General features: G+C 38.2%; 1 protein-coding gene across 3 annotated transcripts in view; it reads right to left on the bottom strand.

The window, feature by feature from the left end:
- DOCK4 (dedicator of cytokinesis 4) overlaps positions 1-25,912 on the bottom strand; it is a 251,290-nt gene that overhangs the window by 163,636 nt on the left and 61,742 nt on the right. For all 3 annotated transcript variants that reach the window (XM_064507753.1, XM_064507755.1, XM_064507757.1), the window contains exons 2-5: positions 6,142-6,225; positions 5,108-5,148; positions 2,735-2,790; positions 772-868 (exon numbers count right to left, since the gene is read on the bottom strand). In XM_064507753.1, the coding sequence (XP_064363823.1) occupies positions 772-868; positions 2,735-2,790; positions 5,108-5,148; positions 6,142-6,225 (278 nt within the window). The remainder of the gene's footprint in view (positions 1-771; positions 869-2,734; positions 2,791-5,107; positions 5,149-6,141; positions 6,226-25,912) is intronic.

The following is a 25,912-nucleotide window of genomic DNA, read 5'->3' as shown; positions in this document are numbered from 1 at the left end:
TACGGAAAAAAAAATCTTATATTATCTCACTCCTGAACTGCCTTCCTTCTACTTTTTCTCCATTTTTAAAAAAGTCTTAAAAAGAAATTAAAGGCTCAAAGTCAGACTTGTAGTTACTTGACTTTCTACCTAAATATGTTTTCTGTTTTTTTTTTTTAATCTAATCAAAATGATCTGACATCAGAAACCAAAATCAAATCAAAATCACAGAAAGGTCTTTTGGAAGCTCTTCTATTTTCCTCTCAATTTATTTCCATATTATATTAAGTGCAACTGTGACATTTTATGTCATGTCTGAAAAACAGCTTGCTTGAAAATGCCTTTATTTTATATTTCTTACTATGACTTCATAAGTTTTTCTAAATCAATTTTTTCTTCTCTATGTGTATATGTACACTCTGGTAGTTCATATGTGAAAAAGATCCATCTACCCTTTCTACTCACATGTTGGATCTCTAGAGATATGGTAAGAATATCAACCAGACACCTGCTGTCTCATTTCCAAAATCTTATCATTTTTGAAGTTGGACTAAAAGGACATGGGAAGCCTTTCTGACTAGTTTACTGGCTAGGACAAGGTGAACAGAAAAGCTTAAATACTGAGTTTTTTAAAAAAAAGTTAAATCCAACAGGAAAAGAAAATCCCAAACTGTCTACAATCTTCAACAGTATTTTTTCCCTTTCTCCCTAATGGAAAAATATTTATACTATAACAAAGCCTGGTCTTTTTAGCTGGTATTCAACCAGAGCAAGATTATTCATGGTACTTGCCACATAAAGTTGTTTCCACATTGTTCCCCAGTCTCTTAAAGTTGATGTCATTTCTGTAATAACAGAATCTTCCGTTGGAATAACCATTTCAAATTGTCTGTAACACACAGAAGAACACGTATTACATAAGCACTGCAAACCACATTATTGCTACTAAAATAAAGACTTATTCCTACCAACAGTAATGTCTATTAACCTACAAGGAGGTCCTTCAACCCCTGATGTTTTTTTGTATGTTTCATTTCACCACCACAGAAGCCTTCGGTGAAATCCTGCTCCTAGAGAAGTCAGGGACAGTTTTATCTTTTACTAATGAGATCAACATGTCACACACTACTTCTCGGTCAAAGTCATTCCCAGCATTTTCAGAGAGATCTTGATATTGCCACTTTAGGTTAGTCCCCAAACCAGTGATTGTTGTCACCCTTTTTTGACACCTCTGTTAATAGGACTGTGACAGGAGACACCATTCCTTCAAGTGAAGGAGAACATAACTTAAGAGACAACTTGTACAGTTTGAGTTCTTGACTACTTGATGCTGCCCAAGAAAGTGTTGCATTGGCTTGGTGAAGGTCAGTCACTTTACCTACCATTGCCACTATCACTTTGTTCTCACACACAGTACATTTCTAAGCTCATGCCTGGATTACATTTCTCATAATGAACAGTACCACTTCTCTCTCATAAAGTCAACATAATAATGTGAGAGTCCATGGCCCTTATGCACTGGAGGGTACTTGGCCCGAATGGGAAACAGACTAAAGAAAACAGAGGCAACAAATCAACTGGACTCCTTGCAAGTGTTGTCATGGTATCTGCTAATAAAAATTATTCCATCTTTAAGCTTTGTTTTATTATGATGGGTTACAATTTTATCTCATTGAACCTTCAGGGTTTTTTGTTTGTTTGTTTGAATCTACGAGCAAAGGAGAAAGAATCTTAGAGCATGACAGAAACCACTTGTGCATTTAACTCCATAGCAAACAACATATCATTTAGCAGGTAATGAAGAGCCATTCCCACCTGTGTGGATAAGATTTTATATGATGACAATTTTTATGGTTCCTTTTTGCTAGTCAGGAATCCTGAACCTTCTCAGTCATCCAAGTATGCCCCCAAAATAAAGGTCATCTACCTTTATGTTGTTTGATAATAAGTATTTTCACTTAAAGAGGTTTCAAACCTCTTTATCTATCAGTTCTCTCATTAACACATGCAAATAAAAGATAGAATTTAAATACTCCCAAATCATGTAAAACTTTGGAAAAAACTGTGCTGAACTAAGAACACTGACAAATAAAATCTTTTAAGTGAGATATGGCAAGATAAGTATCACATCTTAAAAAAAACAACGTTTCTTTTATTCATAACATTTGAATTTCAAAATAATTTTGAATTAATTTTAACAAATTGTTCCATTTTTGTTAACTCTTCTTCTTAAAGCAAAAAAAGATCAGCAGTCATCCAAAAAAGTGGCTCTTTGTTACTTGAAGAAATAAGGAAACTTCTATTCATTTATTGCTTTGGAGAAATATTTTGCTATTGACTTGTTATTTTAGCAGTTTTTTGTAAAATGCCAGCATGGAACAGCTGGTGTCCTTAAAGAAAAATGACTAACCTTAAAAAAAAGGTTAATGGCAAGCTCCTGTACAGAATAACTTTTTAAAAAAGAATAACACCTTTTTAAATAAAACAACAGTAAGCAAAAACATGCAATTGTTTTCTCTTTACTCTAGACAATAGACTGATCTCAATTGTTCTCCATGTCTTTAGTGAATATGCGATTCCAATTTTATTACCAAGCAAGGGTACTGGATTAGTTAAGGACAACCATTTCACATCTTATAGCAGTAAGCTGAAGATATAGTGTAATAAAAATCATTTTTCCACCTTATATGCAAAAGATCTTTGGTATAAGCTACTGATCACCTTTAAATATTTGAACTCAGAATATTTTACCTACCCTTTGTTCTTAACACATGCATTTTTCAAGTGAATGTAGCTGGATGGAAATATACCCTGAAAAACAAAATAATTCAGGTAAAAACAAACAAAAAACCTCCTTCCTACATGACTTTGGAGAATAATCTTAATTTAAAGTACTCCTTAAGGTATAATATACCATGTGCTGCTTTAAAAGTCCTCCAAAGAGAATTATAAATAAACATAAACAAAAAAGACAGTGCGGCGTACACTCAGTATAGCTCTAAAAGCAACTAAAATGTAATATTCAAAACTTTTATTGCTTCAATATTTCAGAAAATTAGAAGCTAAATACGTGTAGAACATACATAAGGATTGCTTGATAACTCTTATGCTAGATGTTTTTACTAATTCTTCCTACCGTGACAGGATGCTGAGTAATTTGGGGGAGCAACTTCTTACCAACAAACTTAAAAATAGTATCTTCAGATATGGATTTTCAAAATCAAGTACTTCTAGTTTTATTTGGAAACTATTGTGGCCTGCAGTACATGGAAAAGGTGTGGTAGATGCTTCTAATCTGAATACCTATCAAAGAGTCTCAGTGTCCCGACAGGGGTGGTCCTTTAGTTATTTAAGGACTCTCCACTGTTCTTTTGCATGGATAGCACTGCTAAAACAGTTACACTGTTCTTACAGCTCACTAATCTTCACAAATCAGAACAAGAAGCAAAATGAAACGATTCAATTTCAAACTTCTTGCTCAGGACATAATTTCCGAAGAATATGCTACCGCTAGTTACCTAACGCAGTGGAGGAAAACACATGCATGTTCTCCTCTATAAAATGCACAGCTGCATACAGCTTTTGTCTGTGATGGTGCACTATTTTCTTACAACACAAATACATGTCAGACCTTTGACAAATAAATATCTGCTATGTGGTAGTAACTACCCACATGAGTTCTCCTACTCTTCAATAACATGAAATAGTTCAGGAGAGCATCTCTCCAGGACAGCAAGGTGTGCAACCCTGCATTTGTAACAATGTCCAGAAAAACAGGATGGTGCATATGCACAGTTACTGTTGAGCAGCTGCCCCAGGTAATTTTCTTCAAGAGTCAAAGCTTGCAGAATAACAAGGGAAGACTCTTGGCAGAACAATATCAGCAAACTGAGTTGCAAGGGTCTCTTATTACTTTACTTTGGGAGAGACTCCTCTTCAAAATGCAATTCAGAAAGTTGTTTCTATTCATACTATGAGAGTAGAAAATATACATCTTATTTCTTCACACGTCTCAAGTCATCTTTAGCAAACCCATTCATAACTTCTATCAACACATCTGACAGACCACAAAGCAACACTGACAGCAAGCATGTGGTGAGAATTGCAATAAAAGACAGAGGATGTGAAAACAAATCCCAACTGCTTATGTCTTATGAATGAAATTAAAAACATAAACAAGGTCAAAGTAGTAAACACGTGAGTAAACTCGGACTAATTTGGACCAATTTATTGTTTGCTTAGCTCTTCCATAGAAAGCAAAGCAAATTTATATAAAAGCAGAGATCGTTTTATGATATAAGCCTCTAGAAACTCTTTAAATTAATACATATTTGACCTATTTTGGAGCTAAAGAGGCTTTTACATAAGCACAGGATGTGGCCTGAAATAGCAACAGGTGATTTACTATTTTTCTTCAATGGCTTTAATAAAACAGAAGATTTTGTTCTGCATTGTGGAAAAAAAAGTCAATCTTCTTGAAATGGTTTTCCATGTATAAACGGCAACCATTAGAGCCACAGAGACAAGTCAACAGGAGCTTAAACAGGTACACAATGAACAAAATCTGGAAAAAATATGAATTTCATACTATTTCATGTATGAATGCAGAAAAAAAATCACTGAAGTCAGTACTATCAGCAATAGTATGGAAATAGGACTTCACAATAAGGAAAAATGAAATGAATGGCCCATTTTTCATGTAAATACACACATTTTAATCGACCAATGCATATGACTCCTATGCTAGCTGTCTCCACTGGCTGTTCTAAAATTAATACATAAGATCTAGGAAATAGCCACATTCCAAACAATTTATCCAATACTATTCATAATATGCATTCTCAGCAGTCATTTGCCTTTAATTTTGCTTTCTCTGAGTCAACAAACTAAAAATCAAAAACAAAAGATAATTTACCACAACTTCACCACTGTAAAGTGTATCATCCTAATACACTGGAGTTCAGAAACATAAACCACACCCAAAACTAGTTCAAGTAACATCAATAACATGCTTACAGTAAGCTCCAATCTTCTTTTACATATCATATGCTTACCTGGAAACTATGAACTTTTAAAAAATTAAATGCATACTTTCGTCAGAGAACATAAAACTGAAATTGACTTTTACCTTAGCATTAGGGTTTTTTAAGGCAAATCCTCTGTACCATCCTGTGAAGACATAACGTTTTGTTTCTTAAAGCATGTAAATCATTTCCATGTGTCAAACATACATTTCTTCTTTCCTTTTTGGACAGATAGGCTATCACACAGTTCTGTCAGACTGGAGTCATTAGCAGATTTACCACCCAGTGAAAGGTTTGTCTGCTTTAAACTAGCTCATATTCACAGGTATTTTCAGGAATTACTCTTTAATCCTGCATCCCCAAATGTTTCTAACAGTGCAAGCCAGATATATTTTGCACTGGACAGCACATCTGATAAAAGGGGAAATGGTTTCAAATTCCCCCTAAGTATTTACAAATCATTTTTGGACTTCATGATCTATCAGCCACATTACTACACAAAATTCGTAATATACCTGATTCAAAACACCAGATCCCATACCTTTTGTAAGAAAAAATTGTTATAAGAAGATTAAGAGTTTATAATCCTGATGTTAACCAAACAAAAAAATACCCATATCATCTTAAATGATCAAAAAAAAAATCTTACCAACAGACAAACCTCAGGTAATGTACTAAAAAAACAGATTAGGAAAGAAATGAAGCTTTATTTCCTTTACTCTAGGAAAGGACATTTGCTAAAGTCATATTAGTGTGCTCTACCTTAGAATGGAGGCAGAGGATCATTTTTACACTGCTGTAGGATTTAAACTTGTGACTTTATGTTAATTTGAAAGCCTCCTGATGGAAGAAGGCTTCTCTGGGATATAGCATGAAAGCAGAAGAATCCCAATGACAATTCCTTGTTGTTTTAACTCCATGGATGTTTATTAAATAGAAAGACCAAATAAAAAGAGTGAACTGCCAAAAGGTATCATAGGCATTAGAGTTCCTTGGAATTGCAAAAAATGGAGACTGAAACATCTATTTTTGATGGGTAAAAAATGTATTTATTTAAAAAATAAGCGAACAGTAACGGGGCTCAAATTAACAGTATATAATATTTCATTATGGCTAGAATTCCAGCCTGTGAACTTACCATCACATTTCTCTAATATTTGAACGGTGTCTCCAATCTCCAGCGATAGGCCATGTGGGACGGTCCCTCGAAAACCAGCTATTACTTAAAAAAAAATAAAAATGAAAAAAATAAAGATATTAGGTTTCAATTAATTACACCATTAAAACATAAATCAAGAATCTGCTTGTTATTAAAAATAGTACGTTAACAGGGGAAATTAAGTGTTAGAACAGACAGGCTTACCGAAACTTAACGAGCTGTGAAAAGAAGCAGAGACTAAGGCACTTTCAGAATATTAAAAGTACAGGACTTAAAGCACTTACTGACCTACTGCGTGCGAAGGAAGAGCTTGCGCTGGAGAACACTGTTAGCTAGTTGTAACTACCCGGAAGGACAGAAACGGTTTTATTCCAGACGTTCAGACTAATACACATTCAGCCCCAGAATTCTGCAACCAAAGCGCCAGTACTTGCGTCACTATCCATACTGCTGACACGTAACGCAAGGGAAGGGACCCATTTCACGTCACCTTAATGGACACTATAGACCCATATAAGCTCCATCTGACCCCAAACGGCTGGAAATGGCTAGCGAGTGGCAAACAGCAAAGCGCACTGCGGTTGGAGTCGCTAAAATACGCCCTGACGCTCACCGGGCAGCTCCCAGCCCTGCGCAGCCGGGCAAGCACAGGTGAGGAGGGCGGCGCAGGCGAGGAGGGCGGTGCGCGCGAGCGCCTCAGGAGGGCTCTTCCCCAGGGGCGAAACCTGCCCCCGGCAAAACATCACCCGGCTGCTCCCAAGCGCTTCCAGCGGCCAAGGTGAAGCCTTATACTCTTAGTGGTAAAAGAACAGCCAGCTAACTTAGAAACAAAACGTAATACTCAAAAGCCGCTCCAAATACCCATTTCTGCAAGCACTAGGGAAAGAAAAAAAACTAGGCCTGAATTCAAATAAATCAATTCTGTGACTGTTTTATTTGAAATCCTGAATTAAAATACTGTCCGATTCCGGCCAGGCCATGATACCAAACCCTACTGATTTGATTCTCCGCATTGTGGTATTATTTTGGAGCTTAACTTTGATGTTGAAGACTGCATTGTACCAATGTCAGCAGGACAGGAAGTAGAAAAATTGCTCAATTGCCAAGCTACAGTCTTGCTCCTATCAAATACCAACCAATCTAGATGTGAAAACAGAAATCTCACAGGGAAGAATAAGCCTACTCAGCAGCAAGAGAACAAATCTTCCTACATAAAAAGCAAAAGCGAAACCACACTGGTGCAGATGTACCTGTAAAGTGACTGCACTTCCAAAGGGACTGAAATGTTTGGAGCCCCAGCTGCTCGTTTAACATCCATTTCAGCAGCTCTCGTCTTCTGCCTGCCTGCCCACTTCCCCTGCGCACCCTCCAACCACAGCATGGGGGCCAGCCGCCCTCCCGCTCTCATCAGGCTTCGGGAGGGCTTAGCCCTCAGCAAACACCCAAATTTAAAACCCATTTGAGAGTCTTCGCCAGAAGCCCCAGCTCTGGAGCAGAGGCAGGGGAGATGCTTCATACGGCAGCAGGCTGCAGCCTCCCATGCACAGCAGTGCACAGAAAGCGCCCAGCTGCAGTGTTACAGCAGCTCTGAAACGGGGTGTGAAAGGCGTTTCAGCAAGAAGGGTAAATAATGAGAACTACGCAAATCTGCCACCACAAGCGTACAAATTTTTGTTTCTGTGGAAACCAAGAGTATTCAAACAAAATCATTCTCTGCCCTCAAGCTGTTTGACAGGTTTTTTTATTTTTCTAAAATAGAGCCAAACTCAACTGTAAAACCAACAACAGTTTTAAAAAACTGTGCTTCACCTGCATAGAAATAAGTATTTTAAAACATGAGTCAGATCTTGTCCTCAAATACACACGCAATTTTTAGTGGACTTTGCTGAATTGCACACAGGCACATCTCCTAAAAAGCCTCACATCCCGAGAGCAGTATTGCTGCTAGCTTTCTTGTAAGGCCAAACTTTATGCTCCGTGGACCGTCTGTAGACAAAATACTATCTCTATTTTTAAAAACAAGCGCATGCACTTTTGCCAAATCTCTTCCGAACCTGAAGGCTTCAAAAATCACCAAGCTGTGATCCCACAGTGTTTATTCCTCCCTTCGCAAAAAGCCTCTGAGATTACATGCCTGGTCAGTCCCCGAGAGTTTGATAAAACACATGACCAGAATTTGCAGCGTTACCAAGCTTTATTTAATTTAGTTATTTTTTCCTCAAGACGTGTATTGAATCAATCTATATTCAGTTTGGTGCTCCTCCTACTCTCCAAGGCACGTATGTATGGAAATCAAATACCTTAAGAAAAGCATACTGAAATGAAAACAGATACTTCACTTCCTACCACCGCTAAATATGCCATTATCTTTAAGAGGATTAGTTACAAGACAGCTAGTATTTTTAGACTGAAAGAATTTGTCTAAGACTTGAAAAATGAGCATTTTCCAATTAATAGTTACACAAAGATTCAAAATGAAAACAATCTATTGACTAAAATTAACGGATTTTTCTAAAAAAAGCCAAAGCAGCTGAATACCAATATGATCTGTATCTAAATTCTCCAAACTGTATTTACAGCACTGCAATGGCAGGTGTCATTCTCATCACCTTGCTGGTTTGCAAGAAGAAAAATTACGAAATCTGCCAAAACAGCACCTATTTCCTTATAGCCAAGGAAATATAATGAAAGAATTAATGGAACTGGCGTGCAAAACCAAAGCCAGCCCATGTGTGTTCCACTTGTGAGACGTCTCATTTTTAAACCCCATGCAATAAAAAGAGCGCCCACAATTTTTTCCTTATGAGCCAACTTATCCGTCAGACTGTTATGATCTGACTTTGCTGTGACATTCAGTGACATTCAATTTCTATTACTTGGTTATTAGATCTGTTATAAAGGTTTTTTTTTTTCCAATGGAAAGTTTCAGCATTAAAAACATCTTAGGACAGAAAAAATAAATTCTGACATGGTAGAAAATAGGTAGGATCCATTTTAGAGTACGTGTGGGGAAAAAATACCTTCTGAAAGGACAACCTGCAGCGTATGAGGGAAAAGAGAGAGAGAGAGAAACGAGGGCATCACCTGCAGCACTAGGGCAGCACATTCACTGGCTGTGTTCACAAAACGCTGGCGGCCCTCACAGAGAGGTCTCGCCCCGGGACAGATTCAGCACAGGCAGGCCCCGTTCTTTAGCAACGCCTCTCAAAAGAGATGAAAAGTGCACTGCAAAGCAGCAGAGAATTTCGAGCAAGGCACAGGACTCTGCAGATGAATGACTACATGTAGGAAAACCAGCTTACTACAAAAATGTTTATTTTGCTAATTTCCTACTAAATCCCTCAAGTTATGTTACAGAATTGGGACCAAGAGGTGGCCATTCTTTTGTTCCCTATCTGTAGTATATATATTTAAGCAGACTACAGGGAGAATAATAATGAAGTTGCAGAAGGAGCTGGTTCCGGTGCTGATGGAGAAGATGCTGGAGTTCAGCGATTCAGCTGGGACACAGGATTTGTGACCAAGCTGCAGTACAGATTTGATGCACAGAACTGCCTTCCCTTTCCTCCGACGGCCACACAGCTCTGCAGCACTCTGTAGGTGTTCCTCGGGATCTTCCTCATGCTGGCAGCAAGTATAGCATCAGTCACGCTAGCAACTGTGGTTTAAAGTGTCCTTGACCTAACTCCTGAGAGCAATACATATGCCTGATACCCACAGAACTGGCTGTATATATATATACGCACATGCATACATACTTACATATATATATGTACACACACGTATGCATCACATGCATCAAATACACACCGTGTTCACTTTTTTCCCCTTTTACTTTTCTAGAGCACTTATTGTTATGAAAAAAACAAGATTTTTTCCTAATTGCAATTAATGCATTAAAATCCAACATGCAAGCCAGTGTTACGAAGAAGCATTTGAGACTCACCAGAAACTTGCTGTGTTTCCTATCCAGCTTGGCCTTTTGTTTACAAAATGAAATATCCCCCCCACAAAGGGTGCAATGCAACATGGTTTTCACGACGCTTGCCTGTCACAAGTTTAAATTAAGTTCAACACTAAGAACTAATTAAGCATTAAAAAAAAAAAAGCCGGTCGTGGCTGTACAGCTGGACACATGCACATAGGGGAATCAACAGCAGTAGAGGCAGCATCTGCAGCAACTAGCACTACCCCAAAGATAAGCATTTGTGCTACGATAGCAAGTTCGGGTTTTGCATAACAAAAAATAACCCCTAAACTGAAGCAGGAGGGAGGAGGAGGGAAAAAGGAGGGGGAACAGGTTGAAAAATGTAAATGGCTTTTATAATTACTTGGCCATATAGTGGATGCTTAATGGTGGAGTAAAAAAAATAGACTCCAGTTCAATGCCCTAACCCATGGCACTGATGTCCCACATATCAGAGATAGCATATGAAACACTCAGAAACATGGTAAAAACACACTGGCACAAAACTACTTTGGAGGATGGGAACGATGTCAGAGGCGCTGGTTTTGACAGGGAACAAGATGGTTATAGTCTTAAAATTTTTCATGGTTGGCATAGCTGGAGATCTGCACGTAAGAACTAACGAGGCAGACGTTGTTCTTTTCCTCCTTACAAGTGACCAGAAGCTATTATTGATTCCAGATAATATCTGCTATAATTGAAATCAGGTCTGCTGTGTAGCAAAGGCAGTTTTTAAAGTTTTTATTCTGCCATTCTTTCACCAGACTGAAAGTCTCATGTATAATTCTTACAGTTTTACCATTTCAAGGGGTTTCTTGTCTATTCAGCAGCTGGAAAAAATAATCAGAAAAGCTGAAATAAATGTAACCAGGGGGCTGCTAACAATAAAAAGACAACTGTGGGTTTAGTCAAAGTATTCATTCACTATTGCATATTTTGTTTATGGTGGAAAACTGAGCTTGTTTTTATGCAGTTGCTCTTTAATTGATGAATAAAGATATACATATATTAGCTTTGAGTAAGCCTCTGATTCAATAGTTTAATAATGCAGAAATGTAAAATAAACTACCTGTTAATAAGCTCTTATGGATAAAAAATACAATAGACATCTGGCACTGTAAGCAGCTGCAGAAAATACAACACTAATTTGAAACAGTACAACATCATAACAGCCAACTAAGCATAGACACCCGCAAACCCAGACCAGTGATGCTACACAGGATTCTCTCTGTAAAATTTTGAAGCTATGGGCCACTGGCAAGCAATTTCTTCTACGAATTTGTCTTAACCAGGCTTTGAACCCATCTTAATGTTGGTGTCCACAAAATCCCATGGCAATGAACTTTCCAGTCTAATCATGCTTCATGGTGGGGGGGAAGGCGGGAGTCCTCCTTTTAAGCAGCAGGTATAAAATAGAATTTCATTCTATGCCCCGATGTTCCTGTGGGAAACCTTGAATAAGCATTCCCTAGCAACATTTTTTGCACCGTTCTACAAAATACTGCTCAGCTGTACAGGCTGCAGGTTGAAGCTTTTTCTCCTCAAAAGCAGCTGCAGGTGCCTCATCAGCCTCTCTACGTTTCTAAACATGTGGAATTTTTAGAAGCATGAACCCACATGGGCATAGACCTTTGCTAATGCAGGATGGCCAAAGTTCACTGCACAAAGCCTTCACATGTACTAATCTTTGTCTGCATATGAATTGATCTGGATGGAGTGGCATGATAGTATAGCTATAGGTCATACTTCCAATGCATTTGTTAATTCAGTCATCTGTTCAGTAATGCATTGTGCTACCTACCCTGGGAGGCTTGCTGCTAACTAAAAATAAGCTAATGAAAACAGTGACAGAAAAGTGGAAAGGAAAAAAAAAACCCTAATGCCCTTTCAATAGATGCAACCTATAAGAATATTAGTCCCAATAACAGAAGTGATCTTTAAATCTCTTACAGATCACTGAGGATAAACATCTCTGAATTTATATAGAAATGAAAGAAAGAGTTCCCACACCACAACTGAAAGGATCCAACACGCAGCTCAAAGGATGCCAGTCAAGGGCTCCTCAGTCACAGATGGCTTCTGAACACCTCGCATGCTGCTCCTAGGGAACATGGTGGTCCAATGATGGGGGACAAGGACCGGCAGGCTGTGGCGTCGGCAGGCTTGCGTGGCTCCCCTTCCACTATGCCGGGCGAGAAGGACCAGAAGGACATTCCTGTGCAAGATAAGCAAGGACCAGGAAAGCTGCCTGGTCTACTCATCTTCCCAAAATATCAAAATTAATGAAGGTCTGCCAGATTTTTTGTACCTTTTATAGGAATAGAAAAATTAAAATTTACAAATAGCCCTGTATCTTTAACACCATAGTTATAACCAGTTCAGGACACCCTAAAAAACACGAACACAGTCTGCAAACATTTCCTACCCAACCTTACCTATGAAATTAACTACAGTATTCAAACATTCTTAAAAGATGTGTCCCTGTATGGTATTTTTCTGACAAGAAAACTGACTGAACTGCTATTCAACACCTCGAGGCACTTCAAAAAAGCATCAGAAAAGTGTGCATCAATGGCCAGGCTATGACAGTGCTATGCAAGAACCACCTCGAACTTTTTCACACATGTTCTCTGCTTGTTTATAAAAACAAACAAAAAAAACATTCAAAACACTAATGCTAGTAGTGCTGGCTACATATACGGAGGAGGTAAATACTAGGTCTGGAACACACAACAGCGAGCTGTGGCAAAGAGCACTCCCTCTTGATCTCCTCTTCATATTTGAATTCAGCGTGGTTGTCACTATCAAATTTCTGATTATAACTCGGCCAAAGAAACACAGGAATAGTGTAATTACCAGCTTCAGTGCCTGAACATTCATCAAGCTTTCTTCATCCTGCATCTCAGCCAGAGGAAGGAACTTCACCATCTGGTTGATGATAGTTCCACCAGTTCCCCCAACATTGGCAAAATTTTTGCCACCTCCTTCCTCCGGGTACCCTAGTTATCAAGAGCTATTTCAGCACTAACAAAGCAACAAGCAGTAGCTTTCTGGGGCACCCACTTGCTGCTGAGAATGGCTGCCAGGTTACAACACCAAAAATGGAACAATTCAGCTCATGCCACCAGGGCCCCTATCCTTGCAGGCATTTGATTTCACTAATTGTGATCCTTATCCTATCAAGTAGTTAGGCCTTTCTTTTTCTTCTACTTTCCATTTCTTCTACTCCTACTGCCTCTTATTATGTCTACATTTTGTCCCTCCTAAGAGGGATTTTTTAAATTTGTATTAGCTCTGGAAACAGGAATTTAGAAATAGAAACCTAAACAGGTCTTTACATGTCTAAAATGTCTAGTATGGAGTTTATGAGTAGGATGATACAGCTCCTCACTACAAAACTGCCCAAGAGTTTCCCTCCTTCCCCCAGAGAAGGGATGCTAATGAAAACCCTGTCAGAGGTATCACAGTACCAGGTGAAGTGAACTCAGCACCATCAGTTACAGGGTTCATGAATTCAATCAAATTATAATAAAGGGGCTGATTTATACCCAGTTTAAAAAGCTGGCTCAGTTAAAAACTCCCTTGCAATTATGCTGCGATGCTTTAACACAGAGCTATGGCTACACTAACACTGCCACCCTGAATAATGAGTGTGGACAAAGTTTCTTTCTCCTTTGTTACCTGGAAACAGCAACAGCTTAAAAAATCCAGCTAGTACAAAGGAGAAAGTGGAAAATTTAGACTATGTTAATGACATTATCTATGAGAACAACCTTCTTCACTTAAAAGTAACTATGCTATTAACTATGACTTCTATTAAAGACTAAGTATTTTCAAACTTTGTTCAGTAAATTGTCATAATTTTTAGTAGTGTGGTCATGTAAAAAAGTTGTGTTTATGTTACTTTAGCTTGAAAATGTCTTCAGGTTTTGCCTATAGCTTCCCAGGAACCCATATTTCTGATTCAAATCAAATAAACTATCAGATAGGGTTTCCTTGTAACTTCGTGGAAGTGTCAGATAGGGTGCAGACAGGACGCTAACGTGTTCGCAGCACAAGCACAAGGGTACCCGAGGTCCAATGGACCTGACAAAACCCTGGGATCACAGGTATCAGGTCTCAAGACCACTGTTCACTGCATTGTGGACCTCATTAAAGCATGATGTGGTGTTCACCAAAATCTCCGAAAAGAGGCTCACAGTTGCACGAAATTTCAAATCGAAATCATTGGCGATACTCTTGTATATGCTGGCAGGCTTCTTGGCTGCCTGTCATATTCTTGCTCAGACAAGAGAAATTGACAGCAGAAAGTGCAAAAACTAGATATCTCGCACAATTATGGACACAGGAGATGTTTCCAGGGAAGTATGAACTTTTTTCAGGGTAGTATTTTATTACGGTGATCATTTTAAAGTAGGAATAGATAAGTATGTCCAGACAATTTCATGCTTGTTGTGTGACTACAGTGGGTATGGTCCAAAGTCTAGTGACTCCACCCTCATATTCCCTCCCAAAGAGCACTATAGCCCATGTCCTGCTCTGAACCTGGGGTGTGTTACTTGATCGCCTCTGACAGGCTGCATGCACCACCGTACAGCCTATGCTCAGAAGAGCTGCAGTCTTGCAAAGCACAAGAAAAGCGAGATGGCTGTGCCAGGTGCAACACCACTCTCTGCCAGAGCCACGCAAAGGGAACACAGTTGAACAACAGTGCGGTAGCTGAGAAATCTCATGTGTTTTATATCAAGAAGTTTGGCAAATGAGACTGTTTCCCCTCTTGGAATTTCACTGTTTTCTGCCATTTGATTAATAAATGGCATTCAAGGATGCCAAGGAAAACAGAGCATAAGCCTTCTTTACTACCAGAAAGGCAGCAGCCATCCATCTTCTGCCGTAAAACCTTCATAATAGGCAGATCCACCAAATGACCTTATAGATGACAGTGTCCAGTTTTCTTTCATTTCCTTTAGAAAAGTAGTGTTTAACTCTACTTGACATGCTATCAGGGGAAGACCAAAAAAAAAAAAAAAAAAAAAAACCAACATTTCATGCTATCTTTAATGTCAGTATTTTGCAGCTTGTCTGGTACCATTTTATTTCAGACAAGTCTTCAGTCTCCTGGTAGTTTGCATTGCCCTCTGACATTCAACTGTTTCATTATAAAATTATCACAAATATTACCATTTTACTGCTAAGAACACTGTTTATTTTGTCTTCAACCTATCTCCAGTCTTCTCTATACTATTTTATAACTTTAGAGATTCTGTTTTTGTGTGCCTTAATTATATGGCTATTTATGCTGCATATTTTTTAAAACATCAATTTTTTGCTACACAAAAAATTATAACATGGTTTTAATCATGAGTAGTCATTTCTTCAGTAATGAAGCAAATAAAATCCCTCACAATTTATGCAATAAGCAAATTGTGCAAATTAGTTAGCATTAAAAATTAGCAATAATTGTGGGTTTCTGTAGCCAGCCATACAGGTCAGCCAATTATCTTCAGATATGAAGCCGGTAATAGCAAATCTCTTGAAAGACTGGACAGTTTGGCAAGGTGTGGAACAAGGTGTGGAACAAGCACAACTAAGGAAGACAACGATTACAAAGTACATGCAAGTACCCTGTATGCACGGGTTTTTATCTTAAATGAGGCATATCTTTCTTAATCTAGTATAACTGACAGATGATACAAATACACTGGAAATACAGCTGTCATGACTGGTGAAGCAAAAACATTTTCTGCTGTGAAAATGAAGAAAAATCCTCAAAGACTGCAGAAGTTTAAACATCTAACTCTCTCTTAAGGTAGTTTAGAAGAAATGTACTTAGCTTTAACGGTTAGAAATAACCATGCCATTTTTCAGTCTGATTTCAATAGCTCAGCCAGCAGAACTCAGCCCTGCAGAGTTTCATCACTAATCCATAACCTCTGTAAGGTTAAAACTTCAGGGATATTTAAAGTAATCCCACAAGCATCTTAAAATGTATTACCAAACGGAAATTGTAACAAATGTATACCCTTACTTTTTTTCCCCTAATGAAAGCTTTGAAAAATTCCACCTGGGTATATACAGTTTATGTGCAATCTTACTGCATGCTTTTTGAAGAGCAATTGTACAATTGTCTTGAAAAATCTGAACCTTCATGTTCTACTAACACTTGCTTAACAATTACGCAAAAATTAGGAGTGAAGAGAGTTTATATGCAGTTAGCTATTTATAAAAGCGCACCAGAGCATCCAAAAGAATATATGAAGAGCATATACTGCAAATTATTATCATGAAGAGAACTGACCAGTGGCCTGTTGTTCTGTTTGATGGGAAGGCGGTCATCAGAGGCAGTGTGAGAAACAGTCCTCTTTAAATGCTTATACTGCTTTAATGTTTATACTTTAAATGTTATATACTTTAAATGTTTATACTGCTATTCATCACTGCATCTGAACATGCATCTTTTGACATACGAGTACTTCAACAGATGAAATAATTCTTTTATTGTTTAAGACTGTTTAACACATGGGAGAATCACTAAAAATAACTATAATATATAGCATTAACATTATGTATTATATAATTGTAACAACATTATAACAGCTGTCTCCTTAATCCTTCCTCTATAGATCGCACAGAAGCCTAGGAATATGTTTGGGATACCTTGGGTCCAGGAAATCATGGAAAACAGTGAAGTATTCCTAAGAAAACTGGTACTGTGTGACACATGCCAGCGTGCTGCATCATGAAATGCTTTCTGAACAAAATTAGCCAAGGTCTGTGACAGGCAACCGGGTGGTCTCAGAGCCAAGGGCAAATTGGACATACGCTCATTTTTTCCTATTACTAAGGAGCTATCCACTTCTTCTCCTGAGGAAAGTATCTGCAGGAGGTATTTCTGCAACTCTAAGAACAATACAAGTAGCAAAAACTTTATCCTGTAAATGAGAAAAAGAGATCCAGAGCACAGACAGGCAAAAATACTTGTGTCAGTGCAGTATCACACAGCAGGTCAATAAGAGAGCTGAAATACTGGTTAAGCCAATTCAAACCAAGCCTCCAGATGTGCAGTCTGCAAACCCATCCATCATCCATGCCACAAGAACACAGCACAGACTTTCTTTGCACTGAACAAAGGTACAAAATTCAACGACAAGGAAGCTGCCAAGCTGAATTTAAAGGGGGCATGGGTGAGGCAGGGAATGAGGAGAAGTAAAGCATAACAAAGTCAGAACTAGCAGCAAAGGAAGAGCTTCTCAGCTGCTGCTGCCATGGAAGGGACCATTCTCAATGCAGGATGGCAAACAAACAGGGAGTCTCAGAGGTGGACTTGAGCACAGTCCATCAAGAGGGCCATCACATTACAGAACAGACACATGCTGTAACTACTAACCTGGTTTAGATTTTTTTTTTTTTTTGAAATACTGATTCCCCCCCCCCCCCCCCCCCCGCAATTAATAGCCTCCTGGGGATCCAGACAGAACACAAGACTCCTGGGATTCATGCAGCAGCTGAGGTAAGGATAGGACAAAGTTACATTTTCCCCCCATACTTGGGAAAACCTTCTGAAATGAGAACATGGAACTACCAAGCAAAAGAACCCTTACAAAAAGAGAATCTAGAAAGAAGTAAAACATTTTTAATGCAAATGAACATTTTCTGCACGATAAACCTTGGTGATCATAGCTTTATTGTTAAGTATGTGGTTAAACAAATTATTCAGTCAGGTAATGGAGTGTGAACTGATCTCTTCCGCTGCACAGCCATAAAAAACAGAACATCTGCCTTCAGAAATTGGTTGCCAATTTATTCTTTTGTTTGAATGTCCTTAAAAAAGGTATATTAATTCAGAAACTAATTGGCAGGAATAAAAAGCCTTACCACTTATCGCTGTTGATACCTTATCACTGTTGATTTAAAAAAAAAAAAGTGCCACAAAATGTCTTGTCATTGTGCTGTAGTTAGCCTGGACAAAGTTGTTCTGCCCACAGAGGATGTAAGGAATGTAAGCACTGATTGTTGCAAGTTACCCAGGGAATTCTTTGTATGATGTTTTCTAATCTAAGCACTTTAAAATAACATTTCAGAAAACATTTATTTGTTAAATATTGATAAAATCATTCACCACAGTTAAATATCTAATTTTTCCCCTATTTATAGCCTCTGACTGGAAGGCATCATGCCTGGGGCAAGTCCAACTTTCCATATCACAGGTCCTTAAGAGATACTTCGCCCCAGAAGAGTCCACACAACATCTCTTTCACATGCTGTTCCATATCACTGGCTGCAAATCATTTCTTAGAAGATCACAGCAAGCTTAATTCTTATAATCAAGGACTAACAGAAACTATCTAAATCCATGGTGAAGCTACACCTTACACAAAGGTCTGATCCCCATTTCTGGAAAATACAGAACTAGAAGAACCAGAAGAGGTCCTGCTTAGAGAAAGATAGATAGGATGATCAGAGACATGCATCATTTTCCATTGCAGTAAGGAGCTGAGATTAGAAAACAGATTTAACTGACAAGATATGATAGAGGTATATAAATCATGAACAACATAAGAAAATGAGCAGGGAATTATTATTCTCTGCTCCTCACAACATAACAACTTAAAGGAATGAATGGTGTGGCAGCAGGCTCAAAATGAACCAATGTCATTTGCACAAAAGCACAACTCTAGCAATGGCAGGTCATTGTCACAGGATACCACAAAGGTCAAGGGAAGTTTAAAAAAAAGAGATTGTGCATGTGATAAAATAGGGGACTATTAAATACAAAGGTCCAAATAAGACCTCTGGCTTAGGAAGTTCAACCATCACAGTTAAATCTATTCTTTCCCCATTTCTTACATTCTTTCCCAATAGAAGATTAATGGACATGTCTGTGGCTTGATCCAGCTTGGAAGTTGTTCAGCTCTTCTGCTCTACCAAACCATCTCCAATGCCAATTTCAAGCTCAGTAGTGATGTACGGTGTGGAAAACTATTAAGTTAGATGATGAGCAGGTGCAAGGATATTTTTTAAATAGGGTGAAACAAGCTTTTGGACTGATAAGACAAAGGGTATTTTTACTATACGGCTTTATGTTTAAGACTTTCAAAAATACTGTAAAGAGTGAGCTCCTAAGAGCCAAACAAAGTGCAACACCTGAAGATGGCTAAGCACAAACATGCTTTAAAAAACAAAAGTAGCTTTCCCTAGACTTCCATCTAAATTAAAAACTGCATGATTTAGTACCTCTGCACATTCCCTTCCCCCTCTCAAAAACACATTTAAGTCCTCTGAATTTAAGTAGCTGAGATATCAACTCAAAAGCAGAATCACTGGAAACACCATGCATGAATAAAGAGAGCTTGGGATTTGGTTAAGAAGCTTTTGAACCATATCCTAATGCAACATGTTAATTAAAACTATTACAGGTTTGTAAAATGGCAACACCACCTAGCTTGTAGAGGATCTGTTCTTCATAACAAGCAGTTGAAGAGTTGAAGAGAAGAAATCAAGCACAATGTCATTTTTTATGAGGTAGGAAAGTATTCATAATCCAATAAATAAATAAAACTGCAGGAGGAAGAGGAAAGTAAGAGGCAGACTAAAGCTTATAACATTGCTTCTAATTTCCCTAAACAATATAAACTTAGTATGTTCAACTCAATAGGCAAATATATGCAATTTATTAACTCTAAAATTACCATTTCAGTTAAAAAGAGTCACTTTCCTACCTCATGAGGATTATCTAAAAGGACAGCCAACAATCACTAATGGGCTTGCACTGAAAGTCATTAGTTCCAACCAGCAACAGTGTTAAGAGATGCGATAATTACACTCACTGGGTGGTTTGGTTGCTTGTGGTGCCAGAAGGAGATACCATTATGTGACCAATGTAATCCTCTTTAATCCTTGCAGGCTTGAATGTAAACCACTGAAGTATCACAGTAAGAAAATCACACATGAGCAAAATCAGTGAAGTGTTATGACTTTTCAGACTTCTGTTTTCTCAAACGTATGGAAGTTAGATGATTTTATGCCTTCAATCTCCAAAAGAATTGAAGGTGTCAAGCATGCCAAAATAAGATGTTCTTGTTCAAGTACATCTCGTGGAATTTGTAGTCTTTGTACTTCAACTGTACTAGACAAGAAGAGACAAACTGAATTTTATTAGGAAATGCAGCTACTAATGTTTTACTTTTTCTCTGCTATATAAGAAAAAGTCTGATTATGAAAATTAGCTATGTTTATTTTCACCTGCCTTATTGCTTTTATTTTACTGTTTCAATTCTACTCCCCCCCCCGTTTTTCTTTTTAAGGAATGAAACAATCACCAGCATTGGCATATAACAAGCAACACCCAGTAAAAGGAGTGATCAAAAAGTGAAGCAATGGATGCATTCAAACTAAAAGTTAAACTGATGAGATCTTAAATTTGTGCCTTTGTAAGAGAACCAGGACAAGACATAGAAAGGGCTTGACAGAATAAGTGCAGAGATTGGTCCCCATTACACTGAAATACCAAACTTGTATTAATGGAATTAATCTAAACTAGTGCAAGTACACACAGAATTGAGATTAAAATATCATCTTAATGATTCAACCTTGCAACTTGCTTTGTCCAGGTAGGCTTTTGAGCTATGAACGTACTACATCAGGCCTAGGAATTTACATAAAATATTCAGGGTTGACCTGGCTTCCTCAACAGTAGCCCTATTTAAAATTCACATGGCTAGGACTAGGAAGCAGAATTACGTGACAGGACAGTGTTCTGGCTTTTATTTGGGGGGGCAGAATAATTTTGGAATTAAATATACTTTAAGAATTATTTTAAAAAAACAATAAAAATAGAGAGGTTTCTGGTTTTAGTAAAAGAAAAGCTAAACAAGTCTGGTAAAGCAAAAACTGCAACAATTCAAATGTGTGCATTTTCTCATGCCTCCTGAACTTTAAGTAGTACTGAATGAGGAAAAAATCATTTCTGGTTTTGACTCTTCTCTTATCCTTCCATAAACAGAAAGCTTTATTAATATTATTTTACAATTCAGAGCCTCAACCCAAATTTCTAAAACATATAAAAGTATTAATTCATAGGAATAGATAATTTACGTATTTCAGAACTATGGATTTATTCTCAAATGATAGCACAGCACTCAAGCAGAGACATACTCTGATTTCCACTGAGCTAGCTTCTTCAGCCCAAGTAGCACCATAGCTACTGCTACACCTGCTTCCCAGCAGACTAATTCACACGTACCTACCCACCACACAAAGCGTAAGTAACTTTACTTTTGATATCCAAGGTGTTTCTTTCAGAGCCACTTCACTACCTGCAAAATCCTATATTATGCCATAGAGCCATGAACGGCAAAACATATGAGTCGCTATGGTTCGTGTGTGGATTTTGCTTTTCACATCACTAATATCACTAAGATAGAAAAGTAAAGGCACTGCATGGCTTCGTCACAGCTGTGGGGATAAGAAGGATGCTCTGGCAGCGCGTACATATCAGTTTGGCCCAGCAGAGGCTGACGTTTGGGTTTACCCCAGATCTAGTAAAAAGTTGACTGCCACAACACCAGGTGTGAATCTGCAGCTGGAATATTTTGCCAGCAATAACTTTGAAAATTTAAGCCACCAAAACAGGACAGCATTCTCTTTATTTATAAAGAGGAAACTGAAATAAGGTCTTAGACGCAGGCTTGTTACAAGAAACTGTGCACTATTTCTAAAACAAAAGTGGTAACGTAAACACAAGCGCTAAGCCTTCTGTGTTGCAGACTACAGTATTCACTGGAATTCTTAATCTTGTCATATTGTCATAAGACCTATAAGTAGGTCACGACAAGCTTAACAAAATTTGACAGAAAGCAAAGTCTGAGGGGTAATATTATGCAAATCACCTTGCTTAAAAAGTTGATGCTTCTTTTTTTCCCTTCTGTGATTTTGATCAAGCCCTAACTATAAAAGGGTCCATTCTTTCTGGAAACAGAGAAATACTTGTATGCACACATTAAAAGCAAGCATTTAGTGACAAACCACAGTCATTTAGACCACTTCTAATTGATCTAGAATTCTTTTGGTATGTATTTTGTCTTAAGTAGTGATTTATTGCTGGTGGGTATTATCTTAAATGTTATGATTAGAAGGTATTAAGAAGGCTGAATATATTTTGAACTAGGATTTAAATGTAATATATATATATTTATAAACCAGGGGTTCTGGAGGGAGCAGGGGAGGGGAAAATTATACTTTCAGAACTCAGGTTTAATGTAGAATTTAATCCAACTTTTCCACAGAAATATTTCATGCCAAAACCAAGCAACCAAAACTCAATTAAATGATGCACTTTTGCAAGGTAAAGAGGGGGAAAAAAGTTATTTATTTATGGGCACCATTTGTAAATAAAAATTACACTCACAGAGCCATAATTAAAATGCAAAATTGTACTGCACCAATACTGCAACTTCAATAGAGCATTTTAATCTTTAAGAAAGTGAGACAGGAAGGAAGTGTAAGAACTTTTTATGCACTGAAGAAGAGAGCAATTATAGGGAGAAATCTTTGGGAAACACATATATATGCTTAAATATCTTTAAAATCCTTTCCATAACATTTTGCTGGACAGGCAACTGCAAACATACAGCAGCAAGGCCAGAACTGGGTCTCTCCAAGACTTGCAAGATCGCAAGTCGTCCTGGCAAGCCAGCATTGGCCCCGTGGCCCTGCTGTCATGAGAGGAGGGCGCACACAAAATCTTCATGAGCCAAGTGCATCTGAAACACTAGCTGAAGCCTACCATAGCTTAAGAAAGCCAAAAGCAAACAGTCATAGTGAAGTGAATCTTAAGTCATAATCAGTGAAGCTTGTAAATATTCTAAATCATAATATTGTAATACTAGTTTAAGTTAAATATTGTAAATAATATTGTAAGTTAAGTTAGATTCACTTGAAAACAGTTATGCAATAAGGCCAGCCTAGCAGCTCTCACACAGATAAACTTGGTTATTTATGCAAAGAGAGGGTTAACTGCTGCCATTAAGGTAAACTTTAAATCATACCTGAAAAAAGCACCTCCTAATTTGGTCAGTTGTTGGCTTCCCAGCCTTCTTTCCTCAAAGATGATCAGCCAGTGCTAATGGTGTGTGGGGTTTTTTTTGTTTTTTTGTTTTTTTTTTAAATATGTTCATTTGTTCTCAAAAGAACAGGACTGAGACCAAAATATTTAATGGTTTACAAACATGGCTAACTAGCAGATTGCCATGATTTCTGGATTACATCCAGCATTTCAGAGGTGAAAGCCCTTTCTGGCTAACCATCAGTACTCCTTCCTGTTTTGGAGTATTATTTATGTCTCTTATTTAGGTACGGACCAAAAAAAGGCAAGCATCAGCATCTTATATTTAATAGTTAAGAACTTCAGCACTGAGCTACTTGATACTAACTACTGCATGTGGAAGCCTTGAGGTGTTGTGATTTGCCCTAACAAAAGCACTGCAACAAACCCAAGCTCAGTGCTGCACAGGCAGCACAACTGCTCGCCTCTGCCACTGCCAATATAGTAGTTGAACTGACTAGTTGTATTTACAGTTGTACAAAGCCTCAATTTAATAGGAAACACAGAAGCCAAAAGCATCTATAGTTGCACAAACAGATCAATTAAGATGAGTAATTAATATTCTGATGCAACAGAGAAAAATAACAAGTCAGCACAACTGCAGGGTGGCCAAAAATTGAGAGGTAAGACCTAATGTTTTTAGAAAAACTAATTAGCAGCCAGTTTATCATACTGCAACTCACCAACCAGTTTAATACCCTGAGGGGGGCTCAGACAAGCTAGTGGGGGAAAATTTCAGCAACCCTGCGGAGCAGATGTAGGGCAGTATTCCAGGTCAGTGTGCCAAGAGAGACAGCCCTGCCCAAGGCCGGGCAGCAACAGCACGGCCCTCTCCCAGCTGCCGAGGGCTGTCACTCCGGCCACAAATCCCGTTAAGGAAGGGAGATGGGAAATGGGAAATCAGCTCTTTCAACACACTCACATCGGTGACAGAACAACCCATCCTGTCTTTTGGGATTCATTCAAGCTGACCACGAAGGCCTTAGATTCCCCTGTAGATTTATTCTCCAACTGCGGCCATTATTTCACTGTTATTATTGAGAGAAATGTACAGAGTCACAGAGATACCCTGACAAACACAGCAGTATCTTCAAAAAGAAAATGTAAAAAAAAAAAAAAAAACAGCACAAACAAGATTTGTGTTAGTATCACTGTGCCAGAAGATGACTGTGTTTCTTTGATTACACTCCCTGCCCCTCATACCCTTTTCCTCAGCATATGTTAGGTAAGTTTGTCACATGTTACACTGAATTTTGAACAACATGATTGAACAAATTATGCTGCCACAGATGTAACCGAGTTAGGTACACAATCCCAAAATGTTTTTTCCAAACTAAAAAACTGCAGTGTGCCCTAGGGATTCAGGCTAGACACGCCAGGGTAAATTACAAGTATCTGTAGCCCAGAACAAACATCCCAGCAATGTCCAGACTAGCAATTACAAAATAATTAACTACTTCATCTTAAGGGACAGCCATCAACTAGTATTTACTAACATAAAGTATTTATTACTGTAAAAAGCCTTCAGTTAAGACAAGCCCAAAGAAGTGGTTTCAACATCTAGAAGACACTAGTCAAATACCACAGTAGGCAGAGCACAGGAATCCAAAAGAGCTTTTTTCAAAAGACATCCGAATAGCTTTAAAAGTTCAGGAAAGAAAAAAAAAAAGATGAATCAGTCTCAGGAGCGGCTGCTGATTCAGTTAAATGGAGCTCAAGGTCTTTTCAGATCTAGAAATCTAATCAAAGCATCTGAACAGCTAGGTAGTCAAAAACGTGAATCTCTGTAATCACTATTTTCTTTCATCTCATGGATCAACAAGACTTCATTCTTGGTTAATATACCTGGATTAATCAAAAGGGAAGGTCACTACTAGCAGAAGTCATGCCCGCATTCAAAGCGGCCTACATGAGATCAAGTTACTAAAACTACCAAATGAAGAAAATATTTAAATGAATTTACCAGTACTTTTTGCTGTAACAACTATGGCTCACATATACACCACATCTGTGGTTATAACTTTTCATCTAACATTATAATTTTTAAACAAACCTCGCACATCCTGGTGGCTTGTCAGCTAATTTCAAGTAACACAAACAGGAGGAAATCGCAGGCAAAACAAGGGATCTTGCTTCCTACTTTCCAGCTTTGACTTATTTTCCCGAGCAATTCCTTCTCTCATTTAATTCTGATACCATACCTGGGGCCAATCTTCCAAGTTTGGAGACCTAAGTGAAAAATGGAAAAGGAACCTACACACAAAGAGAGAGAAGGCTGGAAGTTCTTCACATATGTATTTTGGCAAAAGCATTAGCAGATTACATGGCATGTTCCACTGTAGCTAATGAATAGGCATTAAATATAAGAACGTGCATATCCGTTTCTTCACCCTTTTGCGTGAAGGTGGGAGGCTGCATCTGGTGCACAGGCTGTGCCCTCTCAAAGGCCTGACCACACTATCCACGGGCTCTTTGCACATTCTCCACACAGGGCATTTAAGCCCCTGGTGCTCAGCTGTTAGAGGAGCAAAGCTCCATAAAATGCAACTTAAACTTCTTTGAATTCTTACTTGCTAAACTGACAACGGTCCATCTAGGGCAAATTCCTGCTTCAAGCACATTATGTACACTATAGTTCCTAGTAAACCAAGATGCAGCTGTTGAGATAAGGAGCCATTTAA

The sequence above is a fragment of the Dromaius novaehollandiae genome, chromosome 1 (assembly GCF_036370855.1).
Source record: "Dromaius novaehollandiae isolate bDroNov1 chromosome 1, bDroNov1.hap1, whole genome shotgun sequence".
Taxonomy (NCBI): Eukaryota; Metazoa; Chordata; class Aves; order Casuariiformes; family Dromaiidae; genus Dromaius; species Dromaius novaehollandiae.
The sequence above is the reverse complement of the archived record's forward strand: the minus strand, read 5'-3'. Positions and strand labels throughout refer to the sequence as shown.